The 21176-nt window shown below is 48.0% G+C and overlaps 1 protein-coding gene and 1 long non-coding RNA gene across 2 annotated transcripts; one reads left to right on the forward strand and one right to left on the reverse strand.

The window, feature by feature from the left end:
* Positions 1 to 6811: 6811 nt before the first annotated feature.
* Positions 6812 to 7774, reverse strand: LOC116654095. The gene is made up of 2 exons (XR_004309003.1): positions 7569 to 7774; positions 6812 to 7155 (listed from the first exon to the last, which is right to left on the reverse strand). It is a non-coding gene; the product is annotated as an uncharacterized LOC116654095 (long non-coding RNA).
* Positions 7775 to 9549: 1775 nt separating this feature from the next.
* Positions 9550 to 20955, forward strand: CCNF (cyclin F). The gene is made up of 17 exons (XM_015877408.2): positions 9550 to 9741; positions 10987 to 11141; positions 11400 to 11506; positions 12342 to 12409; positions 13143 to 13336; positions 13674 to 13727; positions 14249 to 14353; positions 14859 to 14936; positions 15317 to 15468; positions 15967 to 16131; positions 16247 to 16370; positions 16704 to 16884; positions 17303 to 17390; positions 17899 to 17998; positions 18288 to 18418; positions 18591 to 18760; positions 19256 to 20955. Exons 1-17 carry the CDS (start codon positions 9729 to 9731, stop codon positions 19717 to 19719), a joined length of 2349 nt encoding a protein of 782 aa, XP_015732894.1. The 5' UTR covers positions 9550 to 9728; the 3' UTR covers positions 19720 to 20955.
* Positions 20956 to 21176: the final 221 nt, after the last annotated feature.

Below are 21176 nucleotides of genomic sequence, written 5' to 3' on the forward strand. Positions count from 1 at the left end.
GGACAAGTGACCCTCCAGCTCAGCCTCTGCTGATGTGAGCTGTGAACTCCCCTGCGGTTCCTTCTGAAATGGTTCTGGAACGTCTCCGAGGCAGAGCGAAGCCCACAGCCCATCACATGAGCCGCACTGCTGCATTCATCTTCATGGAGGCACCCTCAGCACTGCTGCTCTTACCCCGGCTTTTACCTCAGCTTGGGAAAAAGATGTCAAGTTTCCTGCCAATGGAACTTCACCCGCAGGGCATCCCTTGTTGCATTCCCACCAGGAAGCTGTTAATCCCACTGGCCTGGCTCGGTTTCAATCAATGTGGAAACTCTCTGCCTACGCAGGTTGCTCTGATGGTTCACTTGCCTGCAGCACAGCTTCCCATCCCTTTTTTCCATACTTTGTATGCATTTTGTAAGTGCAGCCTGTCACAGACGCCTGGCAGTCACTCAGCCTCTGTCCCCCGCTGTTTGCAGCGTGCAGCCCTCAGCAATGCTCCTCATTGGCCTTTACAATAGCACGATCTTTCATCTCTCTGGAACCTTTTCTCTTTCTTTCAGGAACCGTTTTCCCTCAGCCCTACGTTCCCTGCTCTGAGCTGTGGGTGAAACCAAACTCATAGATGGACCCATTTTCAACATTTGCCCTCCTGCAGCCTCACACCAGCCCTCTCCTTGGCTACACAGTGTGCTCCATGCCTGGGAGCAGTGCAGCTTTTTCACATCACACAGAACAAACATTGTGAGCCATGAACCCAATACGTATTTTATTACAGGACCACTGACCATTTAGTCTTGTGCTGTGGCTCTACCCCTACAATACACCTCTGGAGTTAAGAAGCATATGAAATCTTGCCTCTGTCTGAATGCCTCCCTGGATGGGGAACCCACAGCTCTGGGCTTTGTGGTCATTGAGATGAGTCGTTCTGTGCGTGCATAAGATGTATGCACACAGATTTCTGCCAGGGTATCCGCTCTCACCCATACTAGGGAGCAAGCATGGGTCCCCCCTGCCCAGCCCCATTCTTCTTTCTGGTGTGATAATCCAGGAGGGTTTTCCACTGCCCCTGGTGTGTCTGGTTCTGGTTCTGTTTGCACAAGGTGTGGTGTTCTGGGGAACATCACCTACAAGGCCTCAAGGTGAGGAGGACAAAACAGAGCTTTAGAAAAGAAGCCACAAACCTGGGCAGGTAAATCGGTTCCCTTCACCCTGCTGGCATCCATGGCTTCACTGCTCTTCTTCCACACGAGTCCTGCACTCTTCCAAGGCACCGCATGGCTCCGTGCCTGACTCTGCCCCTGTCTGATGGCACTGAATGATCCTTCCTCTCAGATGTGAGCTCTGGAAATTCCATTGTTTGCTCCTGCAATTGAAACAGGTGTCCTCTGGGGCTGCTATGGTTTGATTTAGAAAAGCACTGAAGTGCAAGACGACAGCAACACTAACGAGCTTGTTTGAGAACAGATGAGGCAGGAGAAAAAGGTCTGCTTGCTGGCTTCTGAAAATTCAGCTGTGCTGTGGTTGTGAAGATGAAGTATTATAGGGAGCAACAGGAAGGAGCAAATCACGACAGCTCCCATCGTGCAAACACACACACACACACACACAGAGGCACCTTGTGCTCCTCTGCAGGGAAGTGAGGAGCTTCAGTGTGTGTTCCTGGGAGCAAGGGAGGAAAGCTGGTCTCTACAAACCCAGGGGCAGGCAACATTCTTGACAGTGAATGAAAATTACCAATCAAAAGGATTGTAATTGAAGCAATTACCGTGTTCTCTGCAGATACACACACTGCATGTTTCATAAAGTCTAATAGAGTAGTGTTGGTCTGTGATGGATAGGAAATTGCTAGTTAATCACTAGGGAATGGATAACTTCCTCAGCCAATCTTCAGTTAATGCCTTTAACACGCTCTTTCGAACACAATTTGTACAAGCTGTGCTTATGGAGAGACTGTTCGGCGAAGTGAAGCTGGTTAATACAGTGATGGCCCCCCGTGTGCATCAGAACAAGTCTTTGAAGCACTGCACACAAGGTCCGGCTCCATCCCAGAGATCCTGCTCCAGTACTGTCACCTCCTCGGCAAGTCATATTTCATTTACAGCTACAGCGCAGGAGGCATTGTGCCACAACCTCACTGTGGTCCTCTAAGAGAAGTGATAACTCTTGAGCATATGAAGCCTTTCTATCTAAACCCTTCTCTGGGTTTTTTATTCCCACTTGTTTCCTTGCAGGGAACGGAAAGTTACTACCTTGAAAGCCCAAGAGGAAAGCTCAGTCCCTTGGGGGCCTCTGGCACAACCCAAGAACCCCAACTGAAGGTGCGAGGCCAGCAGTCAACTCGTTGGCAGCAGCCAGGGAGCTGATTTCTGTGCTCCCAGCAGTGAGATCACCCTGCTCATCTCATAGGTTTTGGGACTGCTTTGGGACTCCTTGCGAGCCAATGGCCAGGGCAGCACTCTGGACCCAAGCAGCACCCCAGAGGTACATCACCCAAGTGATGGGAGGGAGGACAGGAGATCATTTGGACTCCTGGGACTTTGCTCGTATCTCAGGCTGAGAAGTCCAGGTCAAGTTAGCCAACAGCAGCAGCAGACAATGGGCAGAAAATAGCTCTATCTGCCACAAGGAGAACATAACATCATGAAAAAGCACCTCAGAGGCAAAGTGGACCTGTCAGAGACTTGGCCTTGGGTGCCTGGTTGGGAGGAGAAGCTTCCCATGCTTCAGTGTTGCCTCTTTACAGGTAATCTGACATCATTTTCTATGGGTGCCTCATAAAACATCCAACATAAACGTCAGCAGAGTACAGTTTTCTCTCCACTCTGGGAACGTTTCCAGCTCGTTGGGTTACAGCATCAGCACAAAGAAAGCAAAATTTTATGAGGATAATTATTGAAGATTGCCATCAGAAGAAGGTTAACAGTGTTGAACCGTGGTGATGCTGGGAACACTGGGGCAAAGGCACGTTCAGAGGCTTTCAGCCTGATGCTTCTCACTCTGGGTGTCATCGGGGTCCGTGTTCAGCCCCCAGCAGTGCTCAGCACTGCAGCAGGCTCTGCTCGCACTGGGAGCAATGCAGAGCTCGCTGCCCTGACTGGCTTTTCCAGGCATGGGTCAGGGCCATGCGTGCTGCAGTGGGGATGGGCTGGTAGGACTCAGCACAGAAGCAGAAGGAAAAGAAAACTTTAACAGCAAGCACTTATTTAAACATATTTTTTGATCCACAGTGAGTAGTATTAACGAGTTTGAACTCATTTTCTCCCTCCCTTCCCACCCACCGTCCGTTCCGATCTCCTGCTCCTCTTGCTGTGTTGTGCCACCCATTCCCCACCACGTCTCCCACCGGCCGTTCAGCAGCCACCTTCGGAAATCCTCCATCAACCTTCTCACTCCCACAGCTGTGCTCATTGCTCTGCCCTTCCTTCCTGTTGCACACTCACTCCCCTTCCTCCCCCGGCGCTGTCCTGGCTCCAAGTCTGCTGGTGTTGAGTTGCAGATTCCTTGGACGGGTCCTGGTCCTCGCGGTGTGTGCCGTGTGTTCCTGGCCAGCTGTCAGCGCCGGGACGTGGCTGAGCCCTTTGAACGCGTTCCTCTGCCTGTCCCTTTGGCTCTGCTCGCCTGAGCTTCTTCTGTTACACCCTCAGCCCACTTGCAGAAATCACTTCTAATTTTGTGCTTCATAAAGCCAGAACTGTAATTGCAACCCTATCGATGACTTCCTTTTCTCAAGCCGGAACTCCCTTGCAAATGTTTTATTTCACAGAACATTAAAAAACAAACAAACAAACAAACAAAACCTAATAATTAAAAATATATATGTATCTTGAGTTACAATACAAATTGCAAACTGTGGTCCCCAAAACATTGCATCTGACTACCAGGTCTGGGGTCCCCAGCACAGGAAAGACTGGGAGCTGCTGGAGACGGTCCAGAGGAGGCCACAAAGATGAGCAGGAGGATGGAAAAAAGAAGGCACCCATGTCCCACAGTGACATCTTCCTACCGCATGGATCCAAGAGGAGATTTCTCCACCTGTCCAAAGCTGTGCCTGAAAATTACCATTTATATGTGTATCTATGTGCCCCCACTTGAAAAATAGCAGCCAATTAGCAATCACAAAGAATTCTGTCACAAATGGCCCAATTTGGTTGTGCTCTGCAATCCCAGACTTTCCGCTGCAAAACAACTCATTTGGGAGATTTTTGCCAGCACAATCCTTACCCTTGCTTTTCTAATTAACAAAATGGAGGCCCTGCGGCTCGATCCTGTTTTTCTGCTCTAGTCAAACTGTTTAAAAATGCGCTCATGATTCATTCTTCTTTCAATTAGGTGCAGCAATCAGATTCTGCTGCACTCCAGCAAGGTCTGCTGTGAAGTGGGCAAAGCAAGCACAGTAACAAGTCGCAGATCCATACTGAAAATCAGTGGCTGTTAGTTGGCCAAGCACGTCTGGGGATCTGAACACGTATTTAATTCTTGTCATTATCTCCCTGCAGGAGACGAAAGACACGAGGGAAAGCTCCTTCCTTCTTTCTGTTGAGCTCTCATAGGGTATGTCCAGGTGGAGGCCGGCCATCAGGGGTGTCCCCCAGAGGTCCCTCTTGGGACCTGTGCTCTTCAGCTTCTTTATCAGTGACACACAGTGGGATCGAGTGCACCCTCAGCAGTTTGCTGATGGCACAACAGGAGGGAGGGGCAGCATCCAGAGGGACCTGGACAGAACCTGCTGTGGGGGTTGGAACTAGATGACCTTTAAGGTCCCTACAAACCTAAACCATTCTATGATATTCTTAAGTGTTTAATTTTTGGCTTGGTTTCTGTATCTAAAATGCAGGTCTCTAAGGATCTGCCTTGAAGTGTAATGGGAGGCACCATAAATTCCTGGCATCACAAGACTCAGAGAAATGAGTTTTCTTTGTGGATGGGCACAAATCAGTTCTTTGCTGAAGAGGAGTCTGAAAGGTGATCGATGTTGCAGGATTTGTGGGACAGGGCTAAGGCTGCCTGGGTGTGCTGAATTCCCAATTGAGATGGGTTTGCTATAATAAGACAGATGCAGATCCTGCTGGCTAGGATGCAGAAAGGAATAGCAAATCCCCCCTACAGGGTTAGCACTGGCAAGTTTTTACAGCGAGGGCTTTGTTGCAGGAAGAAGGATTAATTCTGCTTTTGGGGAGCAACCCACAACTCCACACACTCCTCAGAGCCCCATCTCAGCTGAGCGGGGGAGGGATGCTCGGGTAGATGTCACGGCACTGAGTTGCAGTGCAGAGCGTTTGCTGTTAGAACGGTGAAAGAGCTCGATCCTTTCCTCTGTTCTGAACCAGCAGCTTTGTTTCTGTAGGAGGTTATGGATTACAAGAAGGGAAACACTGACACAGAAGGCTGCCAAGTACTTGCACTATCCTGCCGTTTGTCTCCTTCACACTCTGCACGGGTGTTTCTCTAGGGCTTACTCCTCCATAAGGAGTGCCAGTGCTACCTCTTTAGCCATCCATTCACCACATCCAAACAGGGCTGGTCCTGCCCAGCCATCAGCTGGCTCTGTCCCAGCCCTGCAGGCCCCTCAGCTCTCATGGTGCCCAGACCCATTTCAATATTGCAGTGCTGTGTCCCCTGGAGGACGGGCACCCTGCACGCAGGGCTCTGGGCTGGCCCACCCATGTGTCCCCCTCCTGCGCCTCCTTTTGTTCCTCAAGCTCTTGCGTTGCCTCTGGCTTTGCAAAGTCTGGAAAATATCTGCTTTATGGCTTCCTTCTTTCCAGATCGAGCCCTCCAGAATCGCTGTCGTTTATCTCCCTGCATCATCAACTCTCCACCCATTTCAAATTCAATTGAAAGCACATTTTCTCTCTTGCCTGTGGTTCTTAAATTATATACTCAGCTCATTTCAAAATACCAATTCAGAAACTTGGCGAGGTGATTATTAATAACAGCTCTGTTCTCCTCCAGAGGAGAAATAACTAGAAATATGTGAAATGTGTACACAGTTGTCATTCTCACTCTCCTCTTTTGCCAAACACCACGTTCTTTATAGGAAATACAAACAACCCTACACCCAGCATTAAGTGCCTGACCATGTAATCAGCGAGGCACCACGCAGAACGAGGGCTGGATTCTTTTACATGTCCTGAAACTCGGGGTGTTCACCACCCTCTGCCATGAATTAGAGCTTGGCAGTATGTAGCTGTGCAGACACAGGGCTAGACACCGTATGCAGCAATCTGGAGCCCAGCTGGGCCTGGGTGGTCTCTTCATTCGCTTGTGTACAGCAGCATACGATAGACATAAATATGCTTAATTAGTCACAGCAAATTGTGGTTCAGCTATAAGGTTTTTTCCCCAGGGTTCCCACAGAAGGTGGGTCAGGGCTCCGCAGGGACCAGCGCTGCTGGCAGCACGGAGCTGTGGTCTGGCTCGCAAGCTGGGCTGGAAACTGCTTAGGCAAGTCTTTTATTTCCTTTCCTCTTTTTCTTTGTTTAACTGTGCTTATTAAACATGCGGCAGAGTACTGGAGACTGTTCCACAGCCCAAGAAGCCACAGCATGTGCAGGGAAGAAGCTCTGGGGTTTCTCCCAACATAAACTCAAATGTCTGTATAAAATAAGCCATGGGGTGTCTGGGTGCTTCCAGCCCCAGGTAGGTTGTGCCCTGGGAGAGGTGAAGCCATGGCCTCCCACCAGTGTTTGGAGGCTCACAGGGTGATGTGCAGCACAGAGCACAACCCCAGCACAGCACCTCAGCCCCGGGCACCACGTGCTGCCAAGCATCAGCACCAAGGAACCTGAGACTGTTTGGTTTGGGGTTTTTTGGTGGTTTTTTTTTAAATGCAAAAATATAAAATTGGATGTCCATTGCAGGCCTCTTTTGCCAGATTATTTGTTATTCCGCTCACTGATAACCACAGGGGAGGCAGTGAGGTGTTGTGCACAACAGTACTGTAACATGAGGATCTTCTGCTCCTGAAATATGTACGGAGCTATAGAACACCATGATAGTGCAGTCCTTGAGTTAGGACTTCTGTCCTGGGATTTGGAGAGAAAACTGACAGCTGAAGGTCTGATGCACCATCACATGGATTTAATGCCACCTCGTGGTCGTTTTATCTCTTACTGTGAAAGAGATTTTGACTGGATGCTTCTGAAGAGTGTTCCTCATAAAAGATGAATCCTGTTTGGAGAAAGGATGAAGATGTTACCGACGCTCTGCTCTGCCCTTGGCCTTCATTGCAGTCACTGCGCTGTCACCTCAATGAACTGCCAGCAGATATTAATACAACCAGAAACATCCCCAAACTGGGATTGCAAATAGTGTTGAATAACACGAGGCTGAAATACCAGCAGTGGACATTAGACAATATGCCGCGATGCCCTCCTTCCATCAGAGAGCAACTTTCACCTCCAGCCCAGCAGTTATATGGCATTACCAGTGCAATAAAGAACTGAGTTACATCACCATCCTAAACCGAGGACAGGAGAAATTACAAAGTCTGCCATCACTATTTCAACTCTTGGGCTCTTTCAAGAGAAATTGGTTCTTGTACCCTCTCAATAATTTAGTCTGCAGCAGAGAATGACATTTACCAGAAGAATTCACAGAGCATTTCAGCCTCTCATCCAGCAAATGGCCTGTGTTGCTTTTGTTTGCCACTAGAACTGTGGAAGTGCCACCACTTTACATCTGACTAAACACATTCCTTAGATACCGTAATACAAAAGTACTGAGTGAGTGATCAGAGACCATGTACAAACTGTAGCCAAACGAGTCCCGGTCGCACACTTCTTTCCTATCCTCAGGCATCCTCTTTGTTGNCACAGCAATCGAGGCACATAAAAGGCCTTCGCTCTGTTTAGCTTCATTTCCACAGCCAACAGATGTGAAGGGAGGAAAGAGGCACTTTGATTTGGAGAAACACAGTCCCCTCTCTGCTGTTCAGTGGAGAGACATGACAAACAGGGGAAATGTGATTAACACAGATGAATCAGCCTTCCTCCTTTCTGGGGAACGACTCGTGTCTGTCTGTGCCTTTCCAAGGAGCACAGAAGTGTGAAACACGGCACATCCAACCTGGCCCTCTCCCATCCCAACCTGCCGGCTCTGGTTGGCACTGCGGGGTGTTTAAGCCACATTTTCAGCCTCCGGACACTGGGCCGCCTCTGTCAGGGATAAATCCATGTGGATGTTCCATCATCAGTCTCCAGAAAGGACAAACCAGGCTGGATTTCATTGCCACTGAAAATCTTCACTATTAACATCACTTTCACAGAAAAGACAGAATATTATTTGGACTAATTTATCGCACTGCATGTCCTTCATCCTTCACAGACCTGCTACCAGCCCTGCAGGTGACATCTACAGGTGTCATTAGCTTCATTCCACATTGAGCCGGGCCCGTTGCTGTTCCAATAGACGAGCAATGCACTTTCAGTATCAAGCACTGGAAGAGCAGCGTTGTGATACAGCTCATCCCCGCCATGGTCTGCAACCTCTGCTGCCAAGAACAGGATCTACCTGGGGAGCTGTGGGTCAAGGAGCTTCTCCTGATGGGATTTAACTCTCCACAGGGAGCTCATTATTCACGTTCTGTTTTCTAGTTCAACTTATTTTTAGTTGACAGAAACAGCTGCGACGGGGAGAACAAGGAACAGAAGCTGACAGTGTGATCAGCACTTCAGCTCACAGCACTGCCCAGTTCAAAAAGATCAATATTCCTTCATTTTTCTGTCATTTTCCATGTCCTGCCGGGCATGTCCGCACTGCAGCACTGCAACCCTCCGGCCCAGACACTGAGCTGCACACTGAGCTGCACACAGAGTTGCACACTGAGATGCACATTGTGTTGCACATTGTGTTGCACATTGTGTTGCACACTGAGTTACACACTGAGCTGCACTGAGCTGCACATTGGGTTGCACATTGTGTTGCACACTGAGTTGCACATTGTGTTGCACACTGAGTTGCACATTGGGCTGCACACTGAGCACACACTGAGCTGCACACTGGGTTGCACATTGAGCACACACTGAGCTGCACATTGGGTTGCACATTGTGTTGCACACTGAGCTGCACATTGGGCTGCACACTGAGTTGCACATTGGGTTGCACAGTGAGTTGCACACTGGGTTGCACACTGGGTTACACACTGAGTTGCACATTGTGTTGCACACTGAGCTGCACACTGGGTTGCACATTGAGCACACACTGAGTGCACACTGTGTTGCACACGGAGCTGTCAGCGCTGCAGCCCCGTTCTCACACGGATGTATCCGGTCCCTCCCGCTCCCACCCGCCATGTCCGCCCGGTCCCGCCGCGCGGTGGCAGCCCGCAGGCCGCTCTCTCCTCACGCATGCGCAGTACCCGCCGCGCTCCAGACCCGCCAACCGCCCCAGTTCGAATTCGCATCCTCGCCGTCCAATGGCGGCGCGCGGGGCGGGGTGGGTCCCACCTCCCGTCATCCTCCCGACCAATCAGGAGCCGCGCTGTGTTTGAAAAGAGCTGCGCGCGCCCTGTGGGCGTGGCTCTGCGGGTCCGTCCCGCGCTGTGGGCGGAGCCAGCGCCGGGTCCCGCCGTGTGTGTGGGCGGGGGCGGCCGCGCCTCGCGCTGGTTCCCGGCCCCGCGCTGAGCCGGGGGGGCGCGGCCTCGTGCGGGAATCGCCGCCCCGTGCGGTATCGCCGCCCCTCACGGCCGCTGAGTTGGGTCGGAGCCGCTTCGGGTGCCGGGTCGGTGCGTTCGGTCCGCGAGGATGAAGGCGGGCGGTGAGTGCGGGCCGCGCGCCTTCCTGCCTCCCTGCCTGCGTTCCTTCGGTCCGCGCGGCTCCTGTGAGCGCTGTGCGGGAGGAGCGGGGTGATGCGGGATGGGGGGGGGCGGCGGGGACATGGAGGGACATGGAGGGACATGGAGGGACATGGAGGGGCGGGGGGAGCCGCAGCGGGGCGGCGGTTCGCCCCGAGACGCGGCAGTGCCGCTCCGTGCCGCTCTATCGGTGCCGCTCTATCGGTGCCGCTCTATCGGTGCCGCTCCGTGCCGCTCTATCGGTGCCGCTCTATCGGTGCCGCTCCGTGCGGGGCCGTGAGCGGTGCCGGGCGCTGTGTGAGCGGTAGGAAGCGCCCCGGGCCGTCCCCGTGCTGCCGATCGCTCTCAGCGCTGTTTGCCGCCCGCGAACCGCCCGGCCCGTCCCTGAGCGCCCCGCTGTGCTGTGGGAGCGGTGACTGACGGTGACTGACGGTGGCTGGGCGCCCATCGCGGCCCGTTGCCTCTCGCCCCGCTGTGTCCGTGCGCTTCGTGCCGGTTCCGCTCATCGTTTGGGTTCCTGCTGTTTGTTGGTTATATTGACTCGGTGTTTGTGGCTCCCGGTGCCGGCGGACCCGGCTGCTCGCGGCGGGTATCGCCCTGTGCCGGCACAACGGATGGGAGCCTCGGGCCGTTCTGTCCCTGCCCGCGTTACTCTGTTCTTCCCGGCCCCCCCTCGTCCCTCGGCTCATTCCCGTCTCTCGGATGTGCTGGGGCTGAGCTCTCAACCCGAACGTTGCTGCAGGGCCGTGCTGTGCGCTGTGAGATGATGGAACTGGCTGTGAGGGGTCTGCCAGCAGCACCGCCCACAGCGATGGGCTTTGGACTCGGGTGGCTCAATGGGCCTTTACCTTCCTAATCCCTCCGGTCACGTTTCAAGGACTGTTATCAATTGATAAGAAGTTGTAGCCTGGGGGAGGTACATGGAAATGCAGCAGTGACAGCTGAGCTCAGTGCAGCCAAACGATGGGGTCAGGGCGATGTGCTCAGTGATGGGGGTGCGCCGTCCCTTCTGGGCACCTGCCTTGAATTGGCTGAACTGAACGAGTCATTTCTTTATGGTTTGGTCCTCCAGTGTCCTGTGCTGCAAGCTGAGTTTCTATGGTTGATGTGCTTGAAGATGCACTCTACTTAATTAAACACACATTCTGTATGCGCCTTTTTCCTCTTGCTGTTCTGTCACTAACCGTGGTGTTGTTTTTGTTCTGCAGTGGTTCACTGCCGCTGTTCCAGGTGCTTCTCTTTCCCTTCCAAGCGAAAGATAAGAAAACGGCCCCGAGTCCTGACGCTGCTGAGTCTGCCTGAGGATGTTCTCCTTCATGTTCTGAAAGACCTTCCCACTGAGGACATCCTCTTGCTCAGAGCAGTGAGTGCCGGCCCCTCCTGCCACGCACTGCCTTAGTTCTGCCCCTGGAGCCAGAAGTGCACAGAGGAATGCCTACATCCAAGGAGCTGTGAGGAGAGCTAGAAAATACATGCAGTGTACAGATATTTGCTGTCCTAGGAAGAGAGTTATGATGAGCTGTGATTAATTAGTTGCCTATCTAAAATTAGATCACCAACTATTTTTTTGCTGATCCCTTTATTTTAATAATAACTTGATGCTTCCCTTCATACCTTGTAGGTGCATTCCCATCTGAAATACCTCGTGGATCATCACGCCGGTGTTTGGGCATGTGCAAGCTTTGAAGACGTATGGCCGTCTCCAAAAAATCTGACGGTGTTTGAAAGGTGAGCTTTAAGCATCAGCATCCCTTTGAGGTTGTAGAGGAGAGTGTTTCGTGCCACATGTACAATTCTAATCAGTCTTCACTGTAAGTGGTGAATCTGACTGTGCTTATTTGTGCAAGTCTCTGTATGGAGTGATGAGGGTAGCTGGCTTTGTGTCTAAGCTGTGAATAATAGCTGCTGCTGTGTTAATTGGAGCAGGGCCTACGGCATACGTGGAAGTTATTCCTCTAAGGGCATTACTGTTACTTGTTTGAATGTAACACATGAACTGAAATCCTGTTACTGGTGCTTCCATATAAACAAGCAAGTGAGATGAAAGACCACAGTTCTAAGTCTTGGTTGTTTTGCTCAAACCGATGTACTGAAAAATAAGTGAAATTGAATATATTAAAGCATGTGCAGAAGGAAAGTGCCTTTTTATCCACCTGATTTGAAGGAGATGGGTTCACATGAATGTCATACTAGTTGTTTTGTTCCTTTCATGTCTGCTCTGATGCATGTATTTTCTTTTTGAAGAAAGGCATTGTCTGAAAATAGATCTGTCAGGCACGTCCCTGAGTGTGCAAGTACCTAAACCTACTTTCTTGCACTGGAGATGTTGCATGGGACTGAGAAACGATTCCTGGAGCTGTCAGATGGTCCTGGGCACAGATGTGGCTTTTCTTGCTGCAATATTTTCATTCATCGTAACTCACTTGTAACTTCTGTAGTGAAGTCAGTTGTGCTTGTGGTTGATGGACAACAAACTCACAGCCAGGCCTTCACTCAAGTAGCTTGTCTGATGTGGAAGCTCCTATTGATTTAATCCTGAAGTATTTTCTCTGTTCCCATTCAGGGCTGCTGAAAGGGGCAACTTTGAAGCTGCTGTGAAGCTGGGGATAGCGTACCTGTACAATGAAGGCTGTAAGTGTGCAAGATTTACTTGGTTCCCTGGGGAAAATGGCACAATTGGAAGATATATTGATGAGCTGATGGGTTAATTATAGATGCAGATCAGAGCAATTGTATCATCTTTTTTCTTTTGAATACTGATGGTTTTGTGCTCAGATTCTAGAGCACTGGTGTGCAGAAGCAGTCTGCTCTCCTCAGTGTGGGGTTAGTTTTCATCTGGTTTCATTTGCTGTCATGCCTCTTCAGTTTTATCTTTGTGTATCTTAAGAACTGGGCAGCAGACTGCTAGGTGTTTGGTGATAGTGTGGCACACAGGGCTTCTACAACTCCTAGGTGTGCCCATGCTTTGGGATTTGCATTGAGAAGTTGTCTTTTGTAAACTTCTAATTGAAATTGGCTGTGTTGCTGGTATGTTGGATGGATCAGAAGGATTGATGGTTGACTGGAAGAGCCACCTTGCTGACAGTGACTTGCCTACCACCTTGTGCAGTGTCAGGAGTTAGCAAATTAATGCTGTTTTGAGCATTGGTATTTGTAGAACTTCTCCCAGGTTTGGGGTCTTATGTTCCCACAGTCTGACTGTAGTAAGATTTTCTTTTTTCCTCCTTTTTCCAGTTCTGTGACTTTTAAAGCTTCACAGAGTTCAATCTTCCTGGTGTTACACTGTTTTCTCTCTTGACCTGAGTAGCTGCCAAGACACTGTTGTGGTTAAACCCTAACCTGTTTCTGACTTTATTTTGTGCAGTGTCCATCTCCGATGAGGGCCGTGCAGAAGTGAATGGATTAAAGGCATCTCATTTCTTCAGTCTGGCAGAGCGGCTGAATGTGTGTGCAGCCCCATTCATCTGGCTTTTTATTCGTCCTCCCTGGTCCTTGACTGGAAGCTGTTGTAAAGCTGTGGTCTTTGAGAGTCTTAAAGCAGAGTGTCAGCTGGACAAAGTAAGGTTGCTTTCTGCCTGTGACTTTAAGATAGTTTGGGAACTGTACAAAGCCCCTTTGGAGAAACGATTTTTGTTTGCCCAAGGAGCTCCTGTTCTCCCACTGCTTAAATAACTGTGGGTCAATCGTTTTAATGAATTTGCTGCCAAACTGCAGTGTGTCATGGTTGCCAGAGGCACGTGCTGTCAGTTCTGAGGCATTCTGTTCTGTCTAAAAGATGACAAAGAGAAAAGCAAAGGGGGAGAATGGAAGGCCAATCCATTTTTAGTCTGGAATATCTAGCAAAAATTTGTTGTTCTTTGTCTTCATCAATACTTTGTCTTGATGCTTTTTTCAGGCTCAGAAAGGATCTATTCTGTACTGCTTGGCTAAGGTCCTGAGTCTCTTTGAGGTGAGCAGTGTTTCTGATTTGTTTGGCCGTTTTGGAAGGGGCTTCTTTGCTAATGTGCTTTATCTTGATTTTTTTTTAAGATTGTAATAATGATAATACAAATATTTTTGTATTCCTCAAGTGGCTTAAGGGATTTCTGCTCTTGTGCATTTAACATACTGGTTGTTTAAAGGAATGTCATCAATTTACTCAGTTTTAGAAACAGTAAAATGATCAAGCCAAACTTAATGGGTTTGCTGTGTGGTCAGGTCTTAATGGAAACCTTTCCTTTGTAATACATACTGAAAGCAACCAAACACAAATGGCCTTCAGCAGCGTGCAAGTTAGCAGGCTTTCCTGTAGCGGAGAGAAACCTTTGTCCTCAGCCAGAATCTTTAAATGCTGAGTGGGCGTTGGAGCAGCCCTTGCAATCTGGGGGGGGGTCACAGCTCATTGTGGTTTTTAGTACGGAGCTGTTCTGTAGTTTCTGAAGTATTAAGTTCTGGCTGGACAGCATAGATACCATCATGTCTTTTGTCCAGGATGAAGAAAAAAGAAAAGAGTCCCTTGGAATGTTTGAGGAGTCTTCAAAGCAGGGTTGTTTGAATAGCTCCTATCTCCTTTGGGAAAATAACAGAAAGGCTGCTGTAAGTAACTTCCTTTTTTTCTTCTCTCATAGCATTCCTTTTGTCATATGCAAGGAACATAATTATTACATCTTCCTCAGATCTGAACTTCTACATAACCAAGAAGGGCACTACAAACCCTAAGAAATGAGCTCTTGGTGTTTTAAAGTAAGCAAGTCTACAGGCCATTGTAGCAGAGGTGGAAGCAGTTCTTTGACAGTGACTCTGCTAAAAGCACGGGAACTGCTGGTCAAGCTGCTCGCTCATGAGCAAGGAGACTGCCTACCTGGTCACTAATAAGTCTGCAAAGCATACATTGGAATTCTGAGTGACTCATCTCATTTCATTGGGCAAGACCTGAAGAAAGTTTCTTAAACAATGTTGTTGTGATGAGAAACGGACTGGTTGTTGGAACAGTAGATGTACCTATAGGCTGGGTTTTTTTTCCTCTGGCTGTTAGTGCTACAATCCTGTTTCTTAAGTAAATGTAAAGGGATTTGAGATCTGTTGATATTTTTCTCTGTAGATGTTAGACCCTGGCAGATACCTCCAAAGTCTCAGGAAGCTACGGGACTATGCAGCAAAGGGATGCTGGGATGCACAGGTGTGTTTTCCTGGTTGTGTTGCTGCTTCTTTTTATTTTCCTGGGAAAGTTATAATTTATTTGCTTTTATCTGTGCTGTCGCTGTAGACTTAGGGTTTCTCTTTTCAGAAATAGTCAAAATTGCTGAGTAGTATCTGTGTGTGTGCACATCTGTTATCCACAAAGATAAAACTATTGACAGATATAAAACCCTGCCCCTCAATAGCATGTGCAGTACTCAGCATTCATGCTAGACTAAGAAGCAATTCTGCTAGTAGTTCTTTCAATTATTTTCTCTTGTTCACTGTTTTCACCAGAAAAATTACAAGCCCATTCTCTACTGCTTTAGTTGGTGCTTATTAAAAGTCCTTTTTTGTGTGTGTGTTTTTTCTCTACTACAGATAGCTTTAGCTAAAGCTTGTGGAAATGGAAACCAACTAGGATTAGAAGCAAAATCTTCCAGTGAAATGGTGGCTCAGATGTTTCAAGCCTCCCGTCCTATCAGCAAGCGGAATATCTTCACTGTGCAGAAAAAAATAAATGAAACAATGAGGTAAAAACTCAGATCCAGGAGTGAGGTCATGCAGCAGAAACCACTGCCTATTTCTCTTTGCATCAGTGAAGGGGGAAAACTTATCTAGAATGAGAACTGCTCTAAGACAGAATCTTTAGCTTTACCCCTCTGCAATGTCTTATGTGTAATCAGAGGAAGGCATGACAGTCAGAAACCTTATTTCATGACTGAGTAAAGAAGTGAACAGAGGGGTATGAAGTTGTAGGTTTTTTTTCTTTTCTGGACTGTAAAACTTGGCGTTTATTAAGACTGACAGTTTCTCATGCCCTTCAGAGCATAACAGGCCTCTGGCTACAAATCCTTATCTTGGTGCCACGTGTTGTTTTTCTGAAAACAACACCTCCTTCTTTTATTGAATTTCCTAGTTTAGAGCTTTTGAGTAGAGAAGGGGTTTGGATAACTGGGCACAAGGAGGGTGTTCAGAACTGGTTTGGATGGTTTTTAACTGGGTGTGATGTTTCTCTCTTTGACATCTAGGTACATCCTGGTTGACTGGCTGGTGGAAGTGGCTACTATGAAAGACTTTTCTTGCCTGTGCCTTCACATGACGGTGGGGTGTGTGGATCGTTACTTGAAGCTGAGACCTGTGCCCCGGTATCAGCTCCAACTCCTGGGAATAGCCTGCATGGTCATTTGCACACGGTAGGTGTTCTGGCTGATGATGGGAGGTGGTGCTTTTATTGGTCACTAAACTAGTGTGTAGTTACACCAACTGCCTTTCTTCTGAGGCAACTATTAACAACACTTGATATTGCAGTTTTATCAGCAAAGAAATCTTGACAATACGGGAGGCTGTATGGCTAACGGACAACACATACAAATATGAAGACCTGGTCAGAATGATGGGTGAGATCATCTCTGCCCTAGAGGGAAAGATAAGGGTGAGTTTGGGAAGTGGATGGGCAGTTTTATTCCTGGGGCTGCTGTTGAAGTTGTATAAAAAGAGCAAAGATGCTATTATAAGTGTTCTCTGTGTAGACTGCATTGAAGAACATGCAGATACCAAACTGTCTGCCTTCCTGTAGAAGTTAAAACTTAAGTTTCTTAAGGCACGTTCAGAGATTGTTTGTTCTTTGACTGGGAAGTATTTCAGTGTTGGTGTAGAATTTAAAATAACACTTTATAATGAAAGTAGTGTCTTGTGGATACAACTATAGTCTAAATACTTGGTGCTTGAGTTGTATTGCCAACCTCTGTTCTCCTTTGCGTATTAGATACCTACTATCGTGGACTACAAGGAAGTACTGTCAAACATAGTCTCACTTGAGAGGAGGACTCTTCACCTTTACAGCTTCATTTGTGAACTGTCACTTTTATACACGAGCCTTTTCATGTACTCCCCAGCTCGGCTGGCCGCTGCAGCACTGCTGCTGGCTAAGATACTGCATGGCCATGGTAAGGAGCAGCCCATTCAGTGGAGCTGCAAAGTATGTCAGTCTGCCTTGACCATTCAGGGAGCCTCTATGGCAAGGTGCACTGATCCCCCTGGGGAGTGTGGGAGAAAGGGACATGAGTAGCATGTGGGAATGGAGTGGAGTTGAGTTCAGTCTATAGCAATGCAATAATGTAAGTCCTGCATTTAAATGAGACTGAAGGTTTCTGCCCCTGTCTACACAGTGGAATTCTATTTAGGTGTGGCTTCTGTTTCTCAAGTAAGCCTATCCTTGAAGCTGATTCTGAACTTCAATGGTGTATGGGCAGGAGCTTCTAAAGATTATCATCACATAAACATGATCTTTATCCCATTAAAAAAACTGTATGTTTGTAGAACTTGCAAGCTCTGTGAAATAGTGATACCTGTTCTCTTCTCCAGCTCATCCCTGGAGCAGTCAGCTGTCTGAATGCACTGGGTTCTCTCTTGAAGACCTGTTGCCGTGTGTGCTACACCTTCATCAAAAATGGTAAAGCTTTGGGGACTCTTCTGGGAGTGTTTGTACCCTGGCTCTCATAGCCCTGCTGCAAGTCCTTCCAAAGGGAGGAGGTGACTTTGGCAAACTGCTTTGCTCCCCCTACTACGGGACACTGGAATCTAGGGGCTGGTTCAGTGATGGCTGTCCTGTTTGTCTTGCCTGGCAGTGGCCCTGGGTTGCAGAAGCCCTGGTGCTCCCCAAGGCTAGCAGGTCTCAGGTTGCCAACATCACTATTTCCAGGTGATTGTGACCAGTGTTTTGATGAGCTCCAGAAGGGGCTCAGAAGCAAAAGTAATCCCTTTTTGAAAGGCTGGAAGTCAGATATCTCAAGAAACAGAAAAGGAATGAGATGCTTGCATGCTTAGCAACTCTGCTGAAATGCCAGTTTCCTCAGCACAGAGCTGAGGTGGACAGAGGGGAAGTGCTTACATTGCCAGTACTTGCTCACACTGTTATATAGAATCTGTTCTAAGATTAAAGCTCTGGTCTTTCTTTTCAGTTTCCATGATGAGGTCCCTAAGGATTATAGGCAGGTGTCTTTAACAGCAGTGAGACAAAGATTTGAAGATGAGCGTTATGATGAAGTAGGCAAAGAAAAGGTGGGTTTGCTCTCTTGTTTGTTAAAATCTGACTCCTTGAGTAAAAGCTGCTGTATGGCAGGGTGTTCAAAGCTTCCAGTAAGGGGAAGTGGGTTTTAATGTCAGGTTTGGAAGCAGAGAATAGCTGGGTGAGGTTGGAACTCGAACTGCTGTGGCTGAGCAGCAGTTCTAGGAAGGACTCAACAGGACAGCTTTCTCCTTGGTGGCGGGAGAAGATAAATAGGGATAAAGTAGCTGCTTCCTGGCAGAGGGAATCACACAGTCTAATTCTTAACCCTTTCCTTTTCAGGTGATGAGCTACAGCCAGCTTTGTTCACTGTTGGGTGTGAAGCAGGAGGACCTGAAACCCAGTCCCTTGCACACAAATGTCATAGAAATTAAAGCTTTCTTTAGCTCTCCCTCTGCAAAGAGATCTAAAAGGCAAGTATAACTCATGGCTGTAAAGGTCTGTGAAGCCTTTCCTCCTCTCTGGCATCCTAAGCTTCCATTCTTAACTATAATTCTTCATGTAATTACCTTGGCTGACATCTCTATCAGAAGAGCTGGAGAATCAGACTTGGCTTTTAATGCATCACTTCTGGATGTTCTACAGGAGGAGGGAAGACAGCACTCAGGATGACAGGGGCAGCTTAGTGACTACACCTACAGCTGAGCTCTCCACCCAGGAGGAAAGTCTTCTGGACAGCTTTCTGGACTGGAGTTTAGATTCCTGCTCTGGTTATGAAGGTGATCAGGAAAGCGAAGGCGAGAGAGATGGAGATGGTAAGTCTTACAAAGAACAGATGAGAGAAGTCAAAATCTGCCTTTTTGTCTTTGCATAAAACTCTTTACTGGGAGATAAGCCTGAACTTTCAGGAGAAGAGCAGCTGGGGAAACTCTCTTTCCCCATGATTATAATTGTTAAACACTTTAAAGGGTAGATGTTTCTTCTCTGTGCTGCTTCAGATCATAATGAAGGATTTTGTAGCCACTCAGCATTTCAAAGGCAGTGTTTTCAGGTACTGCTGCAGCTGTAGACTAAACGTGATGAATGGGATTGCATTGTAGTGAGTGCTGTAACACTGTTAGCTGTTTGTTTACTGCCAGACAGTACCTATTCAAACAGGCTGAAACGGTAATAGTGAAATATTTTAATGTGGGTAAACTCTACTCTTATCCCCCCCCCTCCAACAAGGTTTACACTTGCACTTTTTTTTCTCTGCTTGACTGTTAGTGTGGTGTTGCCCAAATTCTCAGTGGCCTTTTCTTATCCCTCAGTCACAAGTCCCAGTGGAATCTTGGATGTGACGGTGGTTTACATGGATCCAGCACAGCACTGCTGTCAGGACTCTAGTGATGAAGACAGCCTATCTGTAGAGTGGTCTGGGCACGCAGCGCCACCAAGGAAGGCCAGGACACCAGATGAAACTCGCAGAGTTTCAGCCTGTGTTGCCTCAAGAAATCCCAGCTGGGAAAGGAGCTCGGGCTACTCTTCTGTCAATGGTGCCAGTCCTACATCTTCTGTGGAAGGCAGCTGTGGAGTACCTCTCAAACCTACCTCAGCACTGTCTCATGGCAGTGCCCTGAACAAGGAGCCATGCCTTCCTCACTACCTGCAATCACATTTACAGTCAGTGTGTGCTAGAGCTAGCGATAGGAATTCGGACCGAAGGCAAGTCAAGCGCAAAAATGTAGCAGAACACAGTGAGGAAAGGGTGAACTTGGGCTTCTTAAGCCTCTGATTTCATGCTTCTCTAGGTTTCTTGGAAAGTGTTTTTGTCATAGTTGTACAGGAATGATAGTGAATAATTGTCAGTACCTCCAAGAAGAGCCCTTTCCTTTAGCTCTGCCTATTCCTACCACATTCTGTCAGCCTGTCTTTTAAATGCATATCTCACTTCTGGCCTGTTTCCATCCTTGGTAACTGCTTTTTTTGAAGTGTTCCCTATTTCCTGATTCCCTCCATGTTCCATACGCTGAGAGGGATCTTAACTTTACAGCTTGTCATACCTCACCACTTATTCTTTGAAACTGACCTTGTCCTCTCCCTTGCTTCGCTGTGAGGCCTGGCGCTATGAAAGGAGTTTACTTTGGTCACGAAGTTACTGGATGTAACACTATGCTTGAATATGACAGACCTTTTTGCGGTTATGCTGCATTTTAATTCTAGCCAGGTACTGTTTCAAGTGAGCTGGTGCTTCCCTATTCTATGTGTATCTCTTTTGCTGCACTGATTTAAGGTTTTTATAGATACTTAGATACAGTCAAGAGGTAAATGAAGGCTCATTGTAGGTCTGAGCTTCTTTTAACCTACCTCTCATGGTTTTAAAAACCCTATTTGACTCAGGCCTTAGTTGCCATGTGTTCCTTCCCCTGAAACATCCTTCTGTGCCTTAATGTAATGTGATCTGTGAACCGTTAGTCCATGCTGCATCAGTGTGGTTCAGCTGCCACCTCCAGCCAATGGCACACCTTCACTGCCTGTATGGCACACCTTCACTGCCCTGCTTCCTTACTCTTTCTGTGAACGTGGCTGTCAGTAAAGCATGCCTCACTTGAACACTAGAAGCAGGCAGCATCACGGTAAGGGCAAACTGTCACAGAAAGCCCTATTCTAAGCCTTGCAACTGCATCCTAGTCCACAAGGGCAGCCACAGGCTTTTCTTGTCAAAAATGCAATCTCCTGTACTGTATTAATAGGGCTATGAAGGAACTTCCTACAGTGACCTCAGCCTAGCCATGCCGGGTTCAAGCTCCTTCAGCCTGTCTGCATTAGGAAAATAGCTTTCTTTTTATGCATTGGTATTTTAATGTTCATTACTTGTTCTTAAGACTTCCACAAGTTGTCACTGAATTTAACACTGGAACTGGATTCTGCAACTTTTCCTTTGTGTAGAAGTTACTGTGGCAGGTGGCAACAGTTCAGATAGGAAATAGTGACTTTTTTTTTTTTTTATAAAACTTGTTTTTATATCTAAGTGGCTCCCTATATTGCTTTCATGGCTGGAATCCAGTCACCTCTGTTGCTGAGCTGGGGCTTAAAGAACTGATAAGTACTGGAGGCTGAAGGCTATTTACATCCATACTGTGAGTAGCTGGGAAAGGACCCTGCACAGAGTGTAACATGAGAACAAGTCTGCTGCATCCCCAGGAGGACAGGAAGCCAGAGTGCAGCCCTGAATGTATTCCCCCCAATAAC

Source organism: Coturnix japonica, chromosome 14 (genome assembly GCF_001577835.2).
Source record: "Coturnix japonica isolate 7356 chromosome 14, Coturnix japonica 2.1, whole genome shotgun sequence".
NCBI classification, from domain to species: Eukaryota; Metazoa; Chordata; class Aves; order Galliformes; family Phasianidae; genus Coturnix; species Coturnix japonica.

Bases quoted from the DNA above. Each gene is read 5' to 3' on its own strand.
- CCNF (XM_015877408.2), top strand. The intron at 11,142-11,399 runs GTGAGTGCCGGC...CATACCTTGTAG, and splicing joins ACATCCTCTTGCTCAGAGCA to GTGCATTCCCATCTGAAATA. The intron at 15,469-15,966 runs GTAAAAACTCAG...TTTGACATCTAG, and splicing joins AAAATAAATGAAACAATGAG to GTACATCCTGGTTGACTGGC.